The 22,216-nt window shown below is 41.1% G+C and overlaps 2 protein-coding genes across 3 annotated transcripts in view; both read right to left on the bottom strand.

Annotated features, from left to right (window-relative positions):
- Nucleotides 1–12,781, bottom strand: part of LOC114278054 (uncharacterized) — a 90,939-nt gene extending 78,158 nt beyond the window's left edge. Inside the window, exons 1-3 of one of the 2 annotated variants that reach the window (XM_082874171.1) lie at nucleotides 12,644–12,781; nucleotides 8,123–9,741; nucleotides 7,773–7,965 (exon numbers count right to left, since the gene is read on the bottom strand). In XM_082874171.1, the coding sequence (XP_082730297.1) occupies nucleotides 7,773–7,965; nucleotides 8,123–8,193 (264 nt within the window). In that variant the 5' untranslated portion in view covers nucleotides 8,194–9,741; nucleotides 12,644–12,781. Of the gene's footprint in view, nucleotides 1–7,772; nucleotides 7,966–8,122; nucleotides 9,742–12,643 lie in introns of those variants that run through there. The other variant, XM_082874172.1, reaches the window with a different exon arrangement.
- LOC145793405 (uncharacterized) lies at nucleotides 10,911–13,217 on the bottom strand. Its single transcript, XM_082876226.1, has 4 exons — nucleotides 12,855–13,217; nucleotides 12,644–12,725; nucleotides 11,924–12,556; nucleotides 10,911–11,548 (listed from the first exon to the last, which is right to left on the bottom strand). Exons 1-4 carry the CDS (start codon nucleotides 13,215–13,217, stop codon nucleotides 10,911–10,913), a joined length of 1,716 nt encoding a protein of 571 aa, XP_082732352.1.
- Between the last annotated feature and the right edge of the window lie 8,999 nt (nucleotides 13,218–22,216).

Genomic DNA, 22,216 nt, shown 5'->3' with positions numbered 1-22,216 from the left:
TTGTTTCAGAATAACAAGTTCAGAGGTTTCAGTCTGGTTTGGTTTCCTCCGTCTCCGCATTGGTTTATATTGACACAGACGACGCGGCCGACACGCCGCTCTGTCGCTCACGTGCCTCGCCGGGTCTCCGGCTCACCTTTTGATGGCTCGACGCTTTCTGTCGGGCACGACTTTTGATGAAGTGGGCGCGCCTTTTGAGGGCGCAACTTTTGATGGCACGCCTTTTTATGGATTGGGCACACCTTTTGAGGGTGTGACTTTTTAGGGGTCCGACAAGACTCTGTAAACTGTCCCGACATTGATTCCGGTTAGTTTCTACAAGGGTCCGACAAGACTCTGTAAACTGTCCCGACATTGATTCCGGTTAGTTTCTACAAGGGTCTGACAAGACTCTGTAAACTGTCCCGACATTGATTCCGGTTAGCTCCTTCATAGGTCCGACAAGACTCTGTAAACTGTCTCGACATTGATTCCGGTTAGCTCCTTTATGGGTCCGACAAGACTCTGTAAACTGTCCCGACATTAATTCCGGTTAGCTCCTTTATGGGTCCGACAAGACTCTGTAAACTGTCCCGACATTGATTCCGGTTAGCTCCTTTATGGGTCCGACAAGACTCTGTAAACTGTCCCGACATTGATTCCGGTTAGTTTCTACAAGAGTCCAGCAAGACTCTGGAAACTGTCACAACAACTGTCACAACATTGTCTGCTACAACGGTCCGACATGACCCCATAAACTGTCTTCTACATCGGTCTGACACCGCCATCCAGTGTCCTCTACACCGTTATGACACCACCATACAGTGTCCTCTACAACGTTATGACACCCCCATACAGTGTCCTCTACAACGTTATGACACCACCATCCAGTGTCTTCACCAATGGTCTGACACGACCATACAGTGTCTCCTATCCTCTTTTCTTTTTATGTATTTTCTTGTTTTGTTACTCTCTCCAAACTCAAGTTGGTTAGTTCCTATCCCCCTTGAGTTTGCGGGGGGCTGTTAAAATCCACCTACTCTCCACCTACTTCACCCACTTAAACCTACTCCACTAAACCTAACCCACTACACCACTACCACCTCACCTACTCCACTAAACCTAACCCACTACACCACTACCACCTCCACTTCACCTACTCCTTACCTACTACACACTCACCCTCTTCTATATATAGGAATCATGAATCATTGTATATATATCAATACAATCAATACAATAAATCAATAATACATCAATTTTTACACCTAGCCATACTCATAAGTACTGGAAAGCACCACCTTACCGCCTCATTCAAAACCTTAGGTGAAAATCATATTAGAAGTTCAAAATAGTTACCATTCCAATCTAAGAAGCATGGATCCAAAAAATGTGACACATATATAACATGAATGATGAAGCAAAGCTGATATGACAGTCTTCAACAAAAAAAAGACAAAATGCGGCCAGAAGCAAAACATAAAATAAAAAAAATCTTCACTTCAAGTTTTTTTCATATAAATATTTTTTCATATTAGATATATTGGAAAGGAAGTGTGAACTAATAGTTCTATTTTCTATTTCAAAAAGCTTCATTAACAAACAAATTGAGTTTTTGCTTCAGAGTTCCTAAATTTAAAAAAAAGCCTAAAGAAAGAGAGATAAATAGGTATCAAAGTGATTGACAAAAATCCTTCAAGTTTCCAAAGCGTGTCTAGCTCTAAAAATATTTATAATAAATAATAATAATACAAAATGGTTTGACACATGTCTGACCAACGTATGTTAGGGCGTGCTCAATGAGTGTAGGTGATCGACACAGACGCAACACCTCCTTAGATGTGTCCATGCTTCTTAGGTTTCAAATAATTTTACAATAATTAGGCAAGAACTACCACCTCTTCAAAGCAAGAAGTCCAAATATAAAATTCTACCTCTGTTAACTTGGTGAAAAACAGAAATCTTTAGTTCTTTTCATCAAGCTTTGCATGACTACAATACTTAAAATTTCACATCCTTCGTGATATACCCAAACATGTTTGCTTGCTTGTCATCAACCAAGAAGGATTCTCAAACAACCCACATCTACCAATTGTCTTTGGTTTGTTATGCAAGAATAATGGCAAAGCAATTTACTGCCCACCCCACACCCCCACCAAGGATCCTCTAGAGTGTTTTTTTCCTAAAATTTCCTAAAGTGGTGTATTGTGTGGTTGAGATTTAATACTGAAAAATTGATGTGACTTGTCATTAAATCTCAACCACACACTGCACCACTCTAGGAAACTTTAGGGAAAAAAAAACTCTAGAGGATCCTTGCTCCCCCACACCCCCCCCCCCCAAAAAAAAAACGAACGCACATACACACACCAAAAAATTTAAAAGAAAAGAAAAAAGAAAAGAAAAAAGCCTCTATGTGGATCCAAGAGAAGGGCGATTGTAAGGGTGTAACTTTCACAACAATGTGTAGGCAAGTTTATACCACTTGGAAGGGTGTAATTTAGCATTAATGTGGAGACAACTATTGGTACAACTTACAAGTATTAATATGTAGTTTTAACATTAATATGGAGACAAGCCATTGGCAACCATCTGGTTCATATCTTTAAAAGTGAGAAATGGGAAAGCATTCAGTTTTGGGAAGATGTTTGGGCAGGTGACACTTCTTTTAATGTTTCGTTCCCACATTTGTATTGTTTGGATCATACTTACATCGCTTCTATAGCTTGTTACGACTTGGCTCCAATTTCATGAATTTTTCTTTTTTCTTTTTTCTTAGAAATGTTAATGATCTTGAAGTGATTGAATTAGCATATTTGTTGGCTATTCTTGATGACATGTCCTCGAGACCTGATGTTTGTGATAAAAGGGTATGATCACTTCATTCTTTCGAACTTCTCTCTCATACAAGTCTTTTTTCTATAAAATCATTGATAACTGAAATATCCTTCATTTTATTCCCACAAAGATTTCAAAAATTGTTGGGTATCTTAAAGTTGAGGGTTTTATGTGGACATTGGTTCATAATAGTCTAATAAAAATTGTATTTTTCAAAAGAGGATAGCTAATTGCAAATGAGGAATGAATCATTTATTATTGTATTGTCCATATTTTTGTTGGCAAAGATTACTTGGGTGGCTCCAGCTACTTGTTCGCAAATACTTTCGATTAATTTTTGGGGTTTTGGTTGCAACAAGAAAGTGAAAATGTTGTGGGATTGTGATTTTGTTAAATTTTTTTACTTTATTTGGTTGGAGTGTAATGCAAGGATTTTTAAAGATAAGCTTGAGGATGTACCTCTGATTTTATTTTATTCATTTCATTTTCATTTTATTTATTTATTTATTTTCCTTCTTAATAAAATACTTATTTCATTTTGCTGTTGGTCAAAAAAAAGTACATCACCTAAGGATGGGTATATCTTCACTTTCCCTTCAATCCTTGTCTTCAACTTATAGCCATATATATCATTCTTTGATTTCAAATATGGGAAAGGTGTTTTGCAAGCTAAATCAGCTCAAACACCCTCACTGTCCTCCAATGGGATGTTAATTATACCAATTCTAATAAATTTTCCTTCAAGATGGGTTGTGGAGATCATTTCAGTTGAAAGATCAGCCAATTCAAAGTCAAATACTTGCCAAGCAATCTGCCTTTTGTTTAAAAATTTCCCTCCAAGATTAGATATCTCCAAGAATCCTTTTTTCTTTCTTTAATCTAATGGTGAAAGCTTCTTTCATTTGTGGTTTTTTCCATTGGTTAGCACTTGCATTCATCTTTTGTTTGTTCTTTCCTTTTTTCTATGGCTATAAATTACAGTCAACTCCCTTGAGTTTTGGAGAAAATACAGTAAGTTCCACACTTTTAACATAATTACACTGTCAAAATACCACTAACCTCGAGGGAGTAAAGTGGTAGGTAGACTTTGAAATAAACACACATATTAAGAGATGATAACATCATTTTTTCATTCATGCGACTAACGAATTACTGATGAAAGGAATTAAATGTTATATGAATTAAAACCTTAAGGGAGGTCGATGTAATTATGTCAAAAGTGTGGGGCTAACTGTATTTTCTTCAAACTTCAGGGGAGGTGAGTGCAATTTACCATTTCTATATTACTTTTTTTCTTGTTAGTAGGAATCTTCTTCCTCCTGAAGCAATAAAACTGAAAGCAAGATCAAGTCTCAATTTCCAATTCCCTAAATTAATATAATTTTTGGATAAAAAGAACAAAAAGTTGGAAAGTAAGAGCACCCAATATGAAAATTCTGCATCCAAAAGGGGGAGAATGTAAATTCAGGCATTTCCTCCACTGAAATATTTGTTTCAGGAAGATTTTCGGGTTTAGAGTGGACATTGTGCCCAATTTTAAAACCATTCAAATTACCAATGAGGAAGAGAAAGAATAAGACAAATCCTTTCCACTTAACAAAAGTGTATTTATTTTCCTTTATTTTGAGTTAATTAACATACATTTAAAAACAAATTATAGTAACATACAGTCCTTGCATATAAGATTGGTTACCAAAAAAACCCAAAAAAAAAAAACAAAAACAAAAAATTTATTTCAAAGTTGTCATCCATCTCTAATGGTTTTTTTTTTTTATTAATGACATCCATCTCTAATGTTAGAATAATATCTACGTTATTGTGATTTATTTTGCTTGTCTTTAGTTGTAGTTTCCTTTTGTGCCTTGAGGTTTCTATTGTATGTTTCAAATTATTGATATATAAGAGAGTGATGGCCTCATCATTCCCTAAGTATGATTTTCCCTAAAACAAACATGGTATCAGAGCCAAAACCCTAAACTCATCACATGCACAGCCATCACTCCCCCACCACCCGAAGCCACCCAACTTAGCCGACACCCCTCTCAATCATTTCGGCTCAAGTCGAAGGCCTCTAGCCCTTGTTCTAGGGCTTTCGGCTTCAGCCAACCCTTCTCTAGGTGCTTTCGGCTCCAAACCTTGTTCTAGGGCTGTTGGCACTTACCCATGGTCTGTTAGTTTTTAAGAAGATTCTCTAGACCTTATTTGGTTTGTTTTGAGTTTCACTTCAGAGGCTTTAGGGGTTTTTCGACTTCAACAAGGCTCCTCCATCCAGCCATGGTCTGATTACACTCGTTTGATCTCATTCTCTTCATCACTACAGTGTTTTTTATTGTTGTTGAGACCCCAGGACTGTTATTTTGATTGAAGTTTACTTCCCCCACTATTTCATTTATATTTTGGGTCCATAGACAGCCCCATTAATCTGATTGTTACGCTCCCATAGTGGTCTGTGATTGCCATTACTTGTTCCTTCCACTCCATCTTCCCGTCATTGTGATTAGTGCAGTTTTTGGTTGAGATAGTAGCATATAAATGGCTGACCTGTCTAGTGGATCCACCGCTACTTCTCACCCACCTAAAAGGGAGAGTCCCATTATAGCTACTACATCTGAGAACTTGAATCCGAGCCTTAAAATTACCACATCTCTATTTAATGATCAAAATTACCTAGCGTGGTTGTAGTGTCTGACACTTTCTCTGAAGAGTAGGGGGAAAGATGGGTTATGTTAACGAAAGAATTCAAGCACCAGACATCACTGATCCAGGTTATGATCAATGGGCGATAACCAATTTTTTGATTATGGGATGGCTCATCCATTCCATGGTTCCTGATATTGGTGATGGTTACTTATCTATGGAGACGGCTCAGGATATTTGGGGTGTTGTGGCCACTACTTACTCCAAAAAGAGAATTTCTCACAGACTTCTGAGTTGCGCTGCTCCATTAAGCGCTCAATATAGGAAGAGATGACCATTTTTCAGTTCTTCACTTTCCTTAGTAATAGCTGGAAACGTCTAAATCACCTTCAGGACTACAAACGAGTCTGTCCAACGGATTCTGTGGGGTACCACAAATTTATTGAACAGGAAAGAGTCTTTAAATTTCTGGAAGGCCTCAATGTGGAGTTTGATTCTATTTGGAGTCGTGTTCTTGGCATGAATGTTCTTCCTTCCTTTTAGGAAGCGTTTGCTTATGTACAAAATGAGGAGAGTCGTCGTTCAGCTATGCTTCCTCCTACCTCCAAAGAGCGCTCTACATTAGTTTCTACTCCTCCTAGAGATGGAGATCGTCTGGCTCGTAGTTCACGCAATCCTTCTAAGAAGCATAGTTTATTTTGTGACTACTGTTGCCGACCTAAACACACTCGTGAGACATGTTGGAAGCTTCATAGTACTCCATCTAAGGGTCGTGGTGACTACTTTGGTGGTCGAGGAGGTCGATCTGGATAGTCTCAAGGACGTGAATTTAACCCACGTGCCGATCATTCTAGTACAGCTGATACACAAGACTTTGCTCTAGCTGCTCAGTCTATTGATGATGTCTCTAGTATGTCTTTTTCTGAATTTGAGAATGCCCTACGTCACTTGCTGGACTTCCACTACTCCTACCGGTACATCTTCCTCTTCATTTGCCCATTCAGGTAACTTAGGCCTCGTTTGGGGACTAAACATTTTAGCCAAAAAGTCACTACAAGTTGTCACATCCCTCTCTCTACTTTTCTGCATATCTTTTCATAAAAAATCAAAGAATTACTAAAATAGCATGTTCCCAAACGAGACATTAGTCTCTTCTACGAGTGCTCTCCTATCTCATAAAACTTTGCCTTGAATTATTGATTCCGGTGCCTTGAATCATATGACTGGATCTTTTGATCTTTTCTCAGAATATAAGCCCTCTTTAGGTCGTGACAAAGTTAGGATTATTGATAGTACCATTTCTTCTGTTTCTGGGAAGGTTTAATCCATGCCACATCTTCTTTACCTTTGTCATTAGTTTTACATGTTCCCAGTTTCTCTGTTAATCTACTATCATTGAGTCGTCATAATCAGGATTTGAATTGTGGTGTAATATTTTTTTTCTTTATCATTGTCTTTTGGAGGACTTTATCACAAGGAGGACGATTAGCAGTGGTAGAGCAGAGAATAATCTCTACATCTTGAATCAGGTAGATCACTTGGCTCATCATACCATCCAACCTCCAACCATTAAGGACGACATTTAGCTTTGGCACCAGCATCTAGAACATTCATTTTTTTTATTACTTAAGCATTTGTTTCATTTTTCTTTTAAAAACAATAATGTTTCTGAGTTTAATTGTGAGTCGTCTCAACTTAGAAAACAACACCGAGCTTCTTTTGCTCCAAATATTAATAAAAATTTCATTCCTCAATGCATTTTGCTTTAATCTCACATCAATGTGAGCCTCAGCAATGCCTTTTAAAACTTTGATAGCATTTAATAATTTGTCAATCTCTACCAATACAAAATTAAACTATAAGTTCTCAATATAATTAATACCCATGCATTAGAATTCTCCACGTGTATATACCCTCGTGAACATTAAACACTAGAACCAAGCACAATAATTATTACAGATTTGTCCAACTTTGCTTCTCTATGCCACAAAAAGCTTGGTTCAATTTTGGATGCTTTCAAAACTATAGCATGGTATCTGGATTGGGTGTTGACCAAGTTTATGTTCTGGGTCTTTTCTCTTGTTTGTCGTGTCGTTCATCTCTCTATCATTTCCACATGAGATTGGGTCACGTGAAGAGGAGTGTTACTTGTCTAACATTGCTTCCCTAAGTCACCCGAGCTTAATTCATTTAGTCTAGAGGCCCAATTGGTTTTAGATTATATGTCACCAAATTCAATAATCACTGAATCTTAAAACCAAATATATATATATATATATATAGCGCTTATACATATACATGTGTAGTACAATACTGACCAGAGGTTCGGCCCCATCATCCAATCTCTCGACCAGTGTATCACGATAAGCCAAATGCCGCCACAGCATCTGATACTCCCTTACATTTGAAATCCCAGTTGCAGTCTTCTTCACCAAGGCATTCCAATCAATCTTCACATCCTGAATCTGAGCCACTTCCTGAAGCAATGTAAGCATTGTCGTCGCCTCATACCTACAAAATCACAATAATCAAAAAATTAAAATTAAAAATAAAAAAAGAACACCTTTATAGCCAATATTAATAAACAGAAACAGAAATTCCAAATGTACAAAGGCGTGTAAACGAATCGAATCAATTAATCAAACCAGAAGTGTATTAAAAAAGAAACCTTTGAAGCAGAGTGGAGATGTCCTTTTCGCTGATTGAACCCTTTTTGTGCTTCTTCGTCTTCTCAATCATTGTGATTTTTCAACTGAAATCGCATGTGCTGAAGTGAAATTTCCAGTAACCAGAGCTAGCCGAGTAAAGAATCACTTCAAATACTTGAGAGACTTTTTTTTTTTTTTTTTGAGAGAGAGAGAGAGAAGCCCTAGTTAGGGGTTGTCAAAAACAGGGTTTTTAGGGAGAGAGAGAGAGAGAGAGAAAAGACGGAGACGACGAAGTAGAGAGAGAGAGAGAGAGACCGTTGAAGAGCGTAGACCATGCGCGCCTTCGGAACAGGTGGCGGAAGAAACGGGTGTGCCAGTTGAGAGAGAGAGGACGAAGAGACGATCGGTGTTTGGGGCACAAAATAAAATTACAGAACGGGTGAATAGGTAATGGTGGAGATACAAGGGCCTTGTTTGTTTGGTTTGTATTTGAGAAACATGTTTTGAGATAAAAAGTATGAAAATTTGTTTGGTTTGACTTTTTTTTAAAAGATACTTTGAAAAATTATTTTAAGAGAGAATTTTGAAAAAAGTGATTGATTTGATGTGTATAAGAGAGCTATTTGTTTGGAAAATTTGTAAACCAAATAAGTTTTGGAAAAAAAATTTAGGAAAATTTGTTTGATTTGATTACTTTTGAAAACTTATTTGGTTTGATTTTGGAAGATAAATTTTTAAAAAAAAATTTGGAGAAAAAATTTAGTATTTTTTTTGATTTGTTTGGTTATATATTTTGGAAAAAAATTTGGAGTATAGAAGTTTGTGATGATTTGATATTTTGATATAATTGAGTAGATGTTTGTGAGAGAGAAAAAATAATTGAAAAGGAAAGATGAAATAGAAAAAGTAATTGATTGATATATATGAGATAGAAAGTAATTTTGAATTATTTTTTTTCAAAATCACTAAACCAAACAAAATTTTAAAAAAATTTCTTTAAAATTTGTTTTTCAAAACCAATCCAAACAAGTCTCAAATTTCTTATCAAACAAATGACTAAAGGTTTTTTTTTTTTTTTTTTTTTTTGGGTACATCGGAAATGAAAACCAAAACAAACAGACAAAACAAACAAACAAAAAAGAGAGCTAAGAGTCCCCAGAACAATGTCTGAGATAACTCTGACCAACCATATCCGCAACTAATTGACCTCAGATTTCTTCAGGAGGATCATCCATCACAACCAGCACTTCATTTTGATTTGCCCCCATTTTAGCAAAACCATCAGCACTCATATTGCCATCCCTCTTGACATGGTGAATCGAAAAGCCACATCTTCAAATGAGAAACTTGGAATCCTCCACTAAACTTCTCATAGGAGAAAAAACCTCAACGTTTCCCTTTAGCATATCAATAGCATATTGGGAATCTGACTCGATGCTAAGATCTTTATAGCCTTTCTTGAAGGCTATCGTCAAACCCCTATATAGAGCCCAAATCTCCACTTCAATGTAGGTACAATGTGTAAGCTTTCCGAAATAACCACAAAGCCACATGCCTCTCTTGTTACGGATGAGGCCCCCAAAGCCACCATCATCTGGATCTCCTTTCAAGCCACCATCCGTGTTCATCTTTAATTTACCTGGAGGAGGAAGAGACCAACTAATTAGCTCATTATCCAAAATGTTGACAATAGACATATTAAAAGCATCTTTAATATCAATAGCATATCTATGTATAAGGTAAAGACTATGCTGCCAAGGCAAATCAACATTTTCCAAAAATCTAAAGATTTATATTTTTCCAAATCTGCCATAAAGAGGTAACAAAAAGTGTGGGTTCAATGAAAGGATGAGATTTTGACTTTGAAGAAGACTCCACCCAAATTTTAAAAGATAAATTCCTGCAATTAAACAGCCAAGAAACACAATTCAAACCCGTCCAGATAGATATAGCTTTGGGGCAGTTTCTAAAGATATGGTTTAAGTCTTCAACCTGCACACCACAACTATTACACATAGCAGAATTTGATAATCCTCTTGTAACTCTTAGGCTGTTCGTTAGCAACTTCTCATGAAGTGCCAACCAAACAAAGCCTTTGAGTTTTTGGGGGATTTTCAATTTCCATAACCATAGCCAATTCCCAGAGTCCACTCCCAAATCAGTCACCAATTCATAGGCCACAGCAGTACTGAACTCACCACACCTCGAGCCCTTCCAATGTGGCATATCTGGGTAAGTTACAAACCCAGGAAGCTGAATCTTCGAAACAAGATCCCAAGCTTCCCTAGGTAACTTAACAGATATAACACCTATATCCCAACTACCCTCCTCATCCAAGAGAGTATCCACCTTCTCCAAACTAATGAGGTGAGAGTTAGGAAATAAGGAGGCCAAACTACACTCCCCACACCACCAATCAAACCAAATAGAGACGGTATTACCATTGCCAATACACCATTTGCTACCCTTAACAAGGATTTCACGAGTTTTAAGAATTCCTCTCCAGGTGAGAGAAGCCTTTCTCTTACTAGAATAGTTGAGAAGGGAGTCCCGGTGAAGGTATTTATCTTTAAGAACTCTAGCCCATAAACAAGACTCCTCGGAAAGGAGTTTCCAGCCCAGTTTAGAGAGTAAAGCAAGGTTACTATCCTTGGCCTTTCGAATGCCAAGACCACCCAATTTCTTACTATTACACACCGTGGCCCAATTCACTAAATGAATCTTTTTGGAGGTGCCCACATCACCCCATAAAAAATTCATGTTCAGACGATCCATATCCTTACACACATTCACAGGTAAGTCCATAGTTTACATCATATACGCTGGGAGGGCTGAGGTAACCGAATTAATGATGGTGGCCCTCCCTGCAATAGATAACATATTTGCTTTCCAACCAGTCAATCTGTTTTGAAGTTTCTCAAAAATGGAAGTAAAGTGAGCCCTGCTCACTCTGTTATGGAGCAGTGGGATACCAAGGTACTTACCTAAATCATGAGTGAGGGGTATACCACAATTGTTACTAAAACTCCTGGCCTTTGAGATAGGCACATTTGGAGAAATGAACAACTTAGACTTAGCAAAATTAATATGCAAATCCGAACAATTACTGAATTGATTTAAAACATCCATAATGGTGTCACAATTCCTAGAATCTGCCTTGGCAAAAAAGAGAAGATCATCAGCAAAAAATAAATGTGAAATAGCAGTGCCCCTAGCAGAAGCCTTGGTACCCTTCCATTCTCCACTGCCAACTTTCAAAGTAATCAAATTAGACAATCTTTCCATACATAGAACAAACAAATAAGGGGATAAGGGATCTCCTTGTCGGAGACCCTTCTTAAGATGAAACTCACGAACTGTTTCCCCATTCCATAACACAGAGGAATTAACCTTAGTAACACAATTCATGATAAGCTCAATCCAATGGGGGTTAAGATTAAAATCAACTAATGTATCGTGAAGAAAAGACCAAGAGACATTATCATAAGTTTTTCAAGATCAATTTTGAAAATCATATCACCTTGTTTGCCTTTTTTTGTATCTTAGAGTGTGGATGATCTCTTGGGTGATAATAATATTATCATTGGTAGTCCTCCTTGGGATAAAGCTACTCTGGTTTGGGCTAATCACATTCATAAGAAGGTGTCTGAGTCTACTCACCAAGGTTTTAGAAAGGGTTTTATAAAGGACATTGCACAAACTGATGGGCCTAAATTGTTTAATGGATTCGGGATTGTCTATTTTTGGGATGAGAGTGATAAGAGTTTTGTTAATATCTGGGGGGATAGCTCTCGAGTTAAAACAAGATTTAACAAAATTACAAATAAAAGAACCCACAATGTCCCAATAAGAATGATAGAAAAGAGATTGTATGCCATCGCAACCGGGGGCCTTAAAGGCTTTAATAGACTTCATAGCTGACCAAATTTCCAAGTTGGTAACAGGTCTACCCAACTCAGCATTATCATCCATAGTGAATTTAGAGAGCAATTCATGCTCCCATCTAATTCCAGTGACCTCAGGTAAGGCAGTGAACAACTCCTCAAAATAGTTACCCACATGAGTTTTCAAATCAGTTGGTTTAGAAATCCAGTTGCCACTAAAGTCTTTCAAAGTGATAACCCCAGAATGCCTTCTTTTAGCCAAAGTAGCAATATGAAAAAATCTAGTATTTCTTTCACCCAAAGAGATCCAGTTAGACCGAGATTTTTGAAACCAAAAAATTTCCTCTTGGTACAGAATATTATTGTAATCTTTAATCAACTCTTTTTCTAAAACAAACAAGTTATGAGAGAATTTTTGGGATTGGGCCTTTTGAATGCCTTCAATTCTAACCAGAAGCCAACATTTGTTTCGAAAAATGTTTCCAAAAACATTTTTATTCCAATGAGAAGCTTTAGTAGTAACAGAGGTAACAGCTTCAAGGATTAAGTTGTTGGTTTCATCCCAATAATCTTTAACCAAAATTTTAAAATCAGGGTTTACAAACCAGGCAGCTTTCATTCTAAAAGGACGCAGAAAGGGGTCAGAATGTTACATACCTTCAGTGTAGATAATCATTGGAGCATGATCAGAGTAAGTTCTTGGAAGATTTCGCACTGCTCCTTCTTGAAATTGCAATCTCTATTCCGTAATACAAACAGCTCAGTCAAGTCTTTCAAGTGTATTAGCCATACCCTGCCTCCCATTGGACCAAGTCGGACGGGGACCTGAACACCCCAAGTCCATGAGCTTACATCTATTTAGCCTGGCCTGGAATTTACGGGTTCTCGTCTGATCCTGGTTTGTAGAGAAGCTGCGTTTTTCATTCAGGTTCGCGAAGTCATTGAAGTCATCCGCCACAAGCCAAGGTTCAGAAATATTATCAGCCATGGACTCCAGATTATTCCAAAGAGCATCTCGGGATCTCGGGTTAGGGCTAGCGTAAACTGCCGAAAGGATCCAATCTTGAAAGTTATCTCGTTTGACCTTAGCGTGAATCACTTGTGGGTTTGCATCTAAGGCCATAGCAGTAGCTTTGAAAGGGTCCCACAGCACCCAAATACCACCACACTTGCCCACTGGGTCAACATGCGTAAAGGCTGTGAATCCCAGCTTGTTGAAAAAAAGCCCCATTGAACTAAGTTGGACTTTAGTTTCCATGAGAACTACAATAGATGGTTTATGGTTTGAGATAATCTCACGCAAATTGCATTTGAACACCTTGTTCCCAGCACCTTTACAGTTCCATACAAGTGTAAGAGGAGCTAATTTAAGCCCACTAAATTATTTAGGCCCAATAGCCCAAGATTAGTGGGCCCGAATTTATCGCAAGTCCAAGATTGGTGGGCTTGGATTTATCGCCGTCAAACGGGCTGAATGGCTCTAAGCCTCGAAAGGGTTCGGATCCACGAACCTAGAGACTTACTCAAGCCCGGACTCGAAAGGGTTCGGATCCACGAACCTAGAGACTTACTCGGGCCCGGACTCGAAAGGGTATTAAGCAAGCCTAGAGATCCGAGGCACTCGGACTCGAAAGGGTTCGGATCCACGAACCTAGAGGTCCGAAATACTTGGCTTCGAACGGATTCAGACGCAATCTAGAAGTCGCTCCGTTAATGAGTCCCAGAACACTTGCGGGCTCGGAGCTTTCCGGGATCTACGCACCAGAACCATGGGCGTAATGGAGTTCGAACAAAGGACCCGATCCCGAGGACGGTGAGTGGAGACAAATTCACTCTTCGGTTAAACTAGCCTATACCCGGGTCGAGGTGGCACGACCCCGGGGGGTCCATGAGACTCGGCAATACTTTGCGGCAGGACGTCCTCTGGGACTACCCCTGACCCTTTGGGATGATTGGGGATCATTGGTTAGGTGTGGCTAAGAAGAAGGGTTCGCCGAGGGAGTGATCTCCTCTTCGGGGTTTTCTCATCCTCGGAGAAGTCACCTCCTCGGAGAGGTCACCTCCTCGGAGAAGTCACCTCCTCGGAGAGGTCACCCCCTCGGACAAGGTGGTTAGAGAGAATATCCCCCATGTGCCTTGCACATGGGCTCCATCCTACATCATGAGGTGCCTATAAATAGCACCCACCCATAGCTTTACAAGGGATGGATTTTGGAGATTTTTAACTCTTGGGAAAGAACTAATTTCCCTTCTCCATTATCAACCTTGAGAGTGAAAGTGGGAGATCAATGGGAGAGCCTTGCCATTATTCTATTCTCTAGCCATTTTGTCTTCTTCTTCACCCAATCTCTTATCTCCATCATCTCCTTTGTTGTTGCGTTCCTAAGTTGAGATTATTGAAGAATCTAAGCCTCTCATCATATTCTAGAGAATTCGAAGTTGTTCTTCAAGGATCTTTGAAGATCTTCGAATTTTCCAACTCCTTTCTTGAACCCTCTCCTACATTTTGGCGACTCCGCTGGGGAGGCGGATTGGTTAATGGTCTCAACGAGATCTGGAATCCACACAACTCCAACAAGGATGGCGGGAGAAGATGAAGTTCACCAACAAGGATCCTCTAATGGTGGTGATGACAGAACCATGGCTCCAGATCAACCACTTTTGGTTGAAGCCATTCAAGGACTTCAAAATACTCAGCAAGAGATTCTTACCACTCTTCAGAATCTCACTCACACCATGTTAGTAATGAGTTCTAATTTTGCACCGGCGCCAAACGGAAATCAAACGGGTGGTGGAGTTATTCCCGCCGGAGCGCAAAATCAAATCCAAGGAGAAGCAGGCCCCAATCAACCTGTGGCTCATGGCAACACAGCCACAGTAACACATGCTCAAACCACAGTAGGCGGCAGCAGTTTGCCCATGCCCGGGCTCCATGGCGTGCCGAGCCAAGATCCAATGGTGACTAGGGGAGTTTCTGGTGTAATGAACGGCACTCCAACGACTGCTGGTGTCCAGGAAAACATAAGGAGCATGATAGCGCAAAAGGGAGCTATGCCCGTACCTAATCTTGTTACGCCACCAGTGAATGTTACCCAAGCACCAAGCGGGCCTCCTTTGGTGCCAACAACAAATCTGCAAGCACAACCCGGTATAGCGGCGCCGTGCGGTGGACTCTATGGGCCTCAATTCAATATCTCATCACCAACTGGCTTGTCTATAGGCGCTGATGGCCAGTATCGTCAAATGTCCTCACCAATGATGAATTCGCAGCACCAGAATGGCCAAGACGCCCCTAGCTCAGTCTTCGGGTACATAAGCCAAGTCCCGGGAATACCACCATCAAACTCTCTCCCTCAACAGTTTCTCACTCTCGCCGATGTGCAGGCCATGTTCGATCTCGAACGGGGCAAGAGGACCTTACCCTCTTTGCCTGATCCAGACGTCAAGCCGCCTTACCCCATTGAGATGCTGAGTTATCCATACCCTGAGGGGTATACAGTGCCGAAGTTCATCAAGTTCGACGGCAAACAAGGAAATGCCCGAGAACATGTTGTGCGATTCATCGAGACTCTAGGTATTCATGGTTCAAACCACGTCCTCCGACTGAGAGAATTCTCTAAGTCCCTCACCGACCGAGCATATAGTTGGTATGTTAATTTGGCCCCAAACTCTGTCCGAAGTTGGGAGGAAATGGTTAACAAATTCCACTCCAAGTTCTTTCAAGTGGCGGAGAAGGTGACCACACTTACATTGTGTAAAGAGAAGCAACAAGAAAGTGAAGACATCCTTGACTACGTCAAAAGGTTTCAGGACAAGGCCGTGGATTGTCATGAAGCAGTTGAGGAGAGTTATCTGGTTCAAATTTGTCTAGAAGGGGCATTGAGCAGGTACAAAATGTTTCTAGTTAACCACAAGCTACCCACCTTCTCGGCATTAATAGAAGCAGCTCGGAACATTAGCATTCCTCAGGCTCAGGAGTCCGGATTTAAAACTAGTTACAAGACTAGTTTCAAGTCATCTCGTGGACCTATCGTTGCTGCTGCCTCTGCCCCGGATACCCGAAATTCACAAGGAGGAGGTCATAGAGGCCAGAAAAGAAAGCAATATAATGGTGAAAAGGGGAATGTTTCTTATCCATGTGGAATCGAGGAAGTGAAAGCTCTAGTTAAGGAATGGGTGGCTGACGGAGAGCTAAAATTGCCTTATGTTGAAGAAATGCCATCAAAAAAGGACCGCGAGAGCCCTGAATTTTGTGTCTACCATCGTACATTGAAATATCCGACAGAGAAGTGTTGGACTCTCAGGAAAATCTTCAGAGATAAAGTCGAGGCAGACGAATTGAGGTTCAAAAAGCGAGAGACTCAAGACATCCGAGAACAACCATATCCTCAACACCGAGACAAGGGCAAGAATGTTGCTATGATAGCTTATGAAGGCCCAATGATCGAGGCTATCGCTAATCTCAATGACGATGACTGTTATCTGGACGACATCCTCGAGCCAGAGGGTGAGCAAGTTTACTATGGAAGTGCTCTCGATCCAGAGGGCAGAACATTTATGACTCATGGCGAAGATCCCTTTGATCCAGAAGGAGGAGAAGAATACAATGGAAGAGGAGGACACCATGTTTATGTGGCATCTTATTTTGAGGAGACCGAGGAGATGGTTAACTACGAGCCTCCAAGAGTGGAAAAAGATCCGGATCACTATGCCAAAACCCTGCAAGACTGTGTAAAGTTCAAGCAGTTCTTTGACCAGCTTGGACTTTCCAGGGAGGCAAGAACGGAAATCACCAAGTCTATCATTAATATAGCCGAGGCACACCATGAGGAATGCATGTCGACTGAGGGGTCTATCCCGAGGAAGGCAAAAGAGCAATCTAGTGCCATTACTTTCTCCGAGGTTGATCGGAAGTATCCTTTTTCTCACAATCGCCCGCTTTATGTGACTGCTTTTATTAACGGGGTTGAGTTCAAAAGGGCCTTTCTAGATAGTGGAGCCTCTATCAACATTATGACTCGCGCTACTCTAGAAAAGGCCGGAATCTCTGAAGAACGCATTGTGAAGCAGCCGATAGTCATCACTGGCTTTGGTGGAGAAAGGAGAGTTACTATCGGATGCGTAACAGTTGATTTAGCCGTTGGAGAGATTCGCTCGGCCACCAAGTTCCATATTATCGATTCTGAGGCAAATTATCACATCATTCTAGGGAGGACCTGGATGCATAGATATGGGGCTGTACCATCGAGTTATCATCAGTGTGTTAAGGCTAAATGGGGAAAGAAGACGGTGACAATTCAGGCTACAGAAAGGCCTTTCGAGATCCATGAAGCTCATTATTCTGATGCCATCTACTTCACCGAACTGGCTGTCGAAGAAGTTCCCACCACCTCTAAGCCTCGAGGGGTCAAAATTCCTCGTTGGGAAGATATCAAAGATGACAAGGAGCCGATGGCAGAGTCAAGTAAGCGGGCAATGTCTAGAACAGAAAGTCCACCTATTCCTCGGAAGGTGATGAAAGTTCGAGAAGGAGGCAAGATGGTGTACTATTTATGAAGGTGCGGGGAGTCGGTTTCTTCAGTCACCGACTCCGAGTCAAAAGAAGAGCCTCCTGACAATGATATAGTAATAAAGCCTGAAGTGGCTCCAGAATGTATGCAAGATGGGCCGAAGCCTCAGCCCGAACAACTTATTGAAATAGATCTGAGTGATGGACAAGATGCACCGAGGCCGGTATTCGTAAGTTCGAGCCTTAGCCCAGAGAAGCGGGAACAGTTGTTAAAGTTGATAAGCCGATACTCAGATGTGTTTGCTTGGTCATATAAGGAAATGCCCGGACTAGATCCTGACCTAGTCTCCCACTATCTTGATGTGTTCCCAAACTCCAAGCCAATTAAGCAAGTTGCTCGAAAATATCATCCAGACCTCGAAGAGAAAATTAAAGAGGAGATTGAAAAACTTCAACAGGCTGGTTTCATCCAGTCAATACAGTACCCCACGTGGTTAGCAAACATCGTGCCAGTAAAGAAGAAGAATGGCCAAATCAGAGTATGTGTAGACTTTCGAGATTTGAACAAATCTTGCCCGAAGGATGAATTCCCTCTTCCTCACATCGACACCCTCGTGGATACTACCTCGGGACACCAGATGTTCTCATTCATGGATGGATTCAGTGGATACAATCAGATTAAGATGGCTGAAGAGGACGCAGAAAAGACTGCTTTTAGAACGCCCCTCGGAAACTTCTTCTATACAGTCATGCCTTTCAGACTCAAGAATGCCGATGCAACTTACCAAAGGGCTATGACTGCAATCTTTCATGACATGATCTATCATGAGGTGGAAGATTATGTTGATGATCTAGTGGTGAAATCCAAGAAAGAAGAAGACCATCTCCGAGACCTTGAGAAGGTATTCAAGAGGTGCCAGAAATTCAAAATGAGGATGAATCCTCTCAAATGTGCTTTCGGGGTGACGGCCGGGAAGTTCCTCGGGTTTCTTGTACATAGGCATGGTATCGAGGCAGATGAAGACAAGGTCAAATCTATCAGAGCAATGCCTCCCCCGCATTCTCAGAAGGAGTTAAAGAAGTTCCTCGGGAAGGTGTCTTATATTCGGAGGTTTATCCCAGCACTGGCAGAGATCTCTGCGCCTTTCGGCTCTTTGTTAAAAGGAGATGCCAAGTTCGAGTGGAACCAAAAGCACCAAAAGGCCTTCGAGAGAATCAAGGCGGCCTTGACCTCGCCTCAGACCATGATAGCCCCGCAGTCCGGGGTGCCTCTAATGTTGTACCCAACTTCAACCCCCATGTCCATAGGGGCATTATTGGTCCAAGATGTAGATGGAGTAGAACGCCCGGTGTATTACATCAGTCGGAAGATTCGAGGAGCAGAAGTCCGATATACTCCAGTAGAGAGACATTGTTTAGCTTTGGTATTCACTGCCCAAAAGCTCAGACATTACTTCCTAGCACATCAGATTCAGATTGTTACTAGAAGTGATCCAATCCGATACCTCCTCAGCAAGCCTGCTCTAACCGGGAAGGTGGCAAGATGGTTGTTAGCACTGGGTGAATTCGAGATCACATGTGTAGCCCCCAAGGCGATCAAAAGCCAAGCCTTAGCTGATCTCCTTGCCCAATTTCCAAGTGGTGACTATGAACCAGTGAATGAAGAATTAAGAGGAGAGGTGCACGCAGCTATGGCTTCCGAGGAAAGCTTCTGGACATTGAGCTTTGACGGAGCAGCAGCCGGAGGGAAGGGAGGAACCGGGATAGTCCTTGCAAGCAAAAGTGGGGAAAAGTTATATTTATCTTATAAACTGGATTTCCATTGTTCGAATAATGAAGCCGAGTATGAGGCTCTTATTTTAGGCTTGATAGCAGCTGAGAAGCACAGTATCAAGAAGATTCAGATCCGAGGGGACTCAAAGCTGATAGTGAAGCAAGTTTCAGGACAGTTCGTCTTAAAGGAGCCTGCCTTGGCCACATATCGAACAACAGTCCAAAGGCTTCTTCACAAATTTCAGAAGGTCGAAATAGAGCATGTGCCTCGCTCCGACAACAAGTTTTTAGATGCCCTCGCAACATTAGGGGCAAGAGTTGACATTCCAGAGGAAGAGGCAACAATTGTTATCAAGAAGAGAACAGAACCTTCAATAATACCCGAAGACAAAGGCCTTCCGGAGGACTGGAGAGGAGAAGTCCTCGAACAACTCAGAAGCAAAGTTGGAAAACTGACTATGGCCAAGCTTGCCCAATTCACAATTATTCAAGGTGAACTTTACTTCCGAGGAGGTACCGGATTCCTAGCCCGGTGTGTTGGCCAACAAGAAGCAAGCTTCCGGCTACAACAGATCCATGAAAAGTCTTGCGAGGATGAGGATATCAGTTTGTACAAAAAGATCCAAAGGCATGGCTATGATGGTGCATGATGGCCACAACACGAGCAGCTGGTGAAAGCTTTCCAAATGATCTTGCAACTCTAGGGGCAAATGTCAACATTCCACGGAAGAAGTCTATCTATGACATTTACAGTTTGCATTTACTGCATTGTCCATGAAGTTCTATCTTTCTTATGTTATGAAGAAATTTATTTCCTCCATATTATGTATCTCCATTAAAAGTTATTTTCTCTACATTGTATATCTTCATTGTGTTATTTTGCTTGAAACAGTTTTCAATTTTGTTGCCCCTCAAAGAAGAAAAAGGAATGGTAGACTCAATTACCAACCTGAAGGGAGTTTTCTTGACACAGTAGAAGTATACTTCCACTCGGACCCCTGAAGAGCAGCCGTGGCTTCCATCAATGCAAGCTTTGAGGGTCTCTCTTGCTGAAGTAGAGTGTGTGCTCCCACTCGGACTTCCGAAGAATAGCCCTTACTTCCATCAATGCAAGCTTCGAGGGTCTTTCTTATTGAAGTAGAGTGTGTGTTCCCATTTCGACTTCCGAAGAATAGCCCTTACTTCTATCAGTTCGAGCTTTAAGGATCTTTCTTGCTGAAGTAGAGTGTGTTCTCCGCCTCAGACTTTCGAAGAACAGATCTTGCTTCCATCAGTGCGAGCTTCGAGGGATAGCCTTTGCTTCCATTAGCTGCCGAAGTAGAAGTGCGCATCCACTCGGACGTCCGAGAGACAGCCTTGTTTCTGCTCGGACTTCTGAGGGAGAGCCTTCCGAAGGACAACTCTTGCTCTCATTAGTGCGGGTCCGAAGAACAGCCCTTGATTTCATCAATACGAGCTCCGAGGATCTTTCTTTTCAAAGTAGAGTGAACTCTTACTCGAACTCCCGAGGGATAGCCTTTGCTTCCATTAGCTGCCGAAGTAGAAGTGCGCATCCACTCGGACTTCCGAGGGACAGCCTCGTTTCTGCTCGGACTTCTGAAGGACCGCCTTGTTTTCGCTCGAACTTCTGAGAGACAATCTTTACTTCTGTTGGTGCAAGCTTGGTAGACTCGGTTATCTTCCAGAGGAATCTTTCTTGCCAAAGTAGGGTGTGTGCTACCGTCGGACTCCCGAGGGACAGTCTTGCTTTTGTTCGGACTTCCGAGGAACGGCCCTTGCTTTCATTAGTACGGGTTCCAAGGGCCCCGAGGTCATGGATTTCAATCAAGAATTCATTTGCCTGAAATAGCAAAGCCAACAAACGAGACAAACAATATCAATTTCAGATCATGATTCAGGCATTATCAGAATGGGGCAACATCAACAAATAATAATGATCTATTTAAGCTACAACAATTCTACTCCTTTGAGCGAGTTCGTGAAAAAATGCAACAATCAAGTTTTTGTCTCTTCGGGCCGGCTCCTCTCAAGCCGACGTAAAGCTACAACGGTCACACAAAATTTTGGCATCAGCTATGTATTTCCCAAGCATCCACAAGTTAAACAAACAACAATATATCATCTTTATTATTCAACGAGAGGAAGAGGGAGCCGAATTTCATACTCACAAATTTGGGACTGTTAGAGGGGTGAAGTCCGAAGCCGATGTTGGAAATTCAAGTTGAAATCAGAGAGGTTTTATAGACTGTAATCAACAGGACTGAGCTAGGCTGGGCAAGACCACACACGTTGCGTTGAGTGGGCGAACGTGCGTGGTCGGCGTTGGACAAGTTGAGGCCGGAGGCAGCAATGGTGTCGGAAAGAAGGTGGTGACCATACACGACGCGTTGAAAGGGCGACGTGGTCCACGTTGATTAATCACGGCCGAATCCAGTGAGTATGCAAAAATCGAGATTCAAACTCCGAAAAAAAAAAATAGCGCCGGACTGTGAGACTAACGAGCTGGATGGTGTTAGGCAAAACCACACATCGCGTTGAGTGGGCGACGTGTGGTTCGTGTTGAACAGCTGAAGACGAAGGCAAAGTATCGGGCATCCACTATTTATCTTCCGAGCATCTACAAGATCGACAAGACAATAATTAATTATTCAACATCAGACCTGTATGTATGTCAAAATTATTGTCAAAATTATCGGCACATGACAAGTTTCAAAACATGAATTTCAAGACTACATTTATCATGCAAATCAAGATTCAATAGAGGCAATAGCTATTTCAAAGACAAAATTGCAGCATCAAAGTTCTATGCAAGTCGGGATCATCAATAGAAGCTCAAATCTCATGCAAAGGTTTCAAAATATATATTCTCAAAACGAGTCAGAGATACTAAACCAAGATTTAATAAAGCACTGGCTATCCCAAATCAGAATTACAAGCTGTCGAATAAC

The sequence above is a fragment of the Camellia sinensis genome, chromosome 6 (genome assembly GCF_055761805.1).
Source record: "Camellia sinensis isolate YWXY chromosome 6, ASM5576180v1, whole genome shotgun sequence".
Lineage (NCBI taxonomy): Eukaryota > Viridiplantae > Streptophyta > Magnoliopsida > Ericales > Theaceae > Camellia > Camellia sinensis.
The sequence above is the reverse complement of the archived record's forward strand: the minus strand, read 5'-3'. Positions and strand labels throughout refer to the sequence as shown.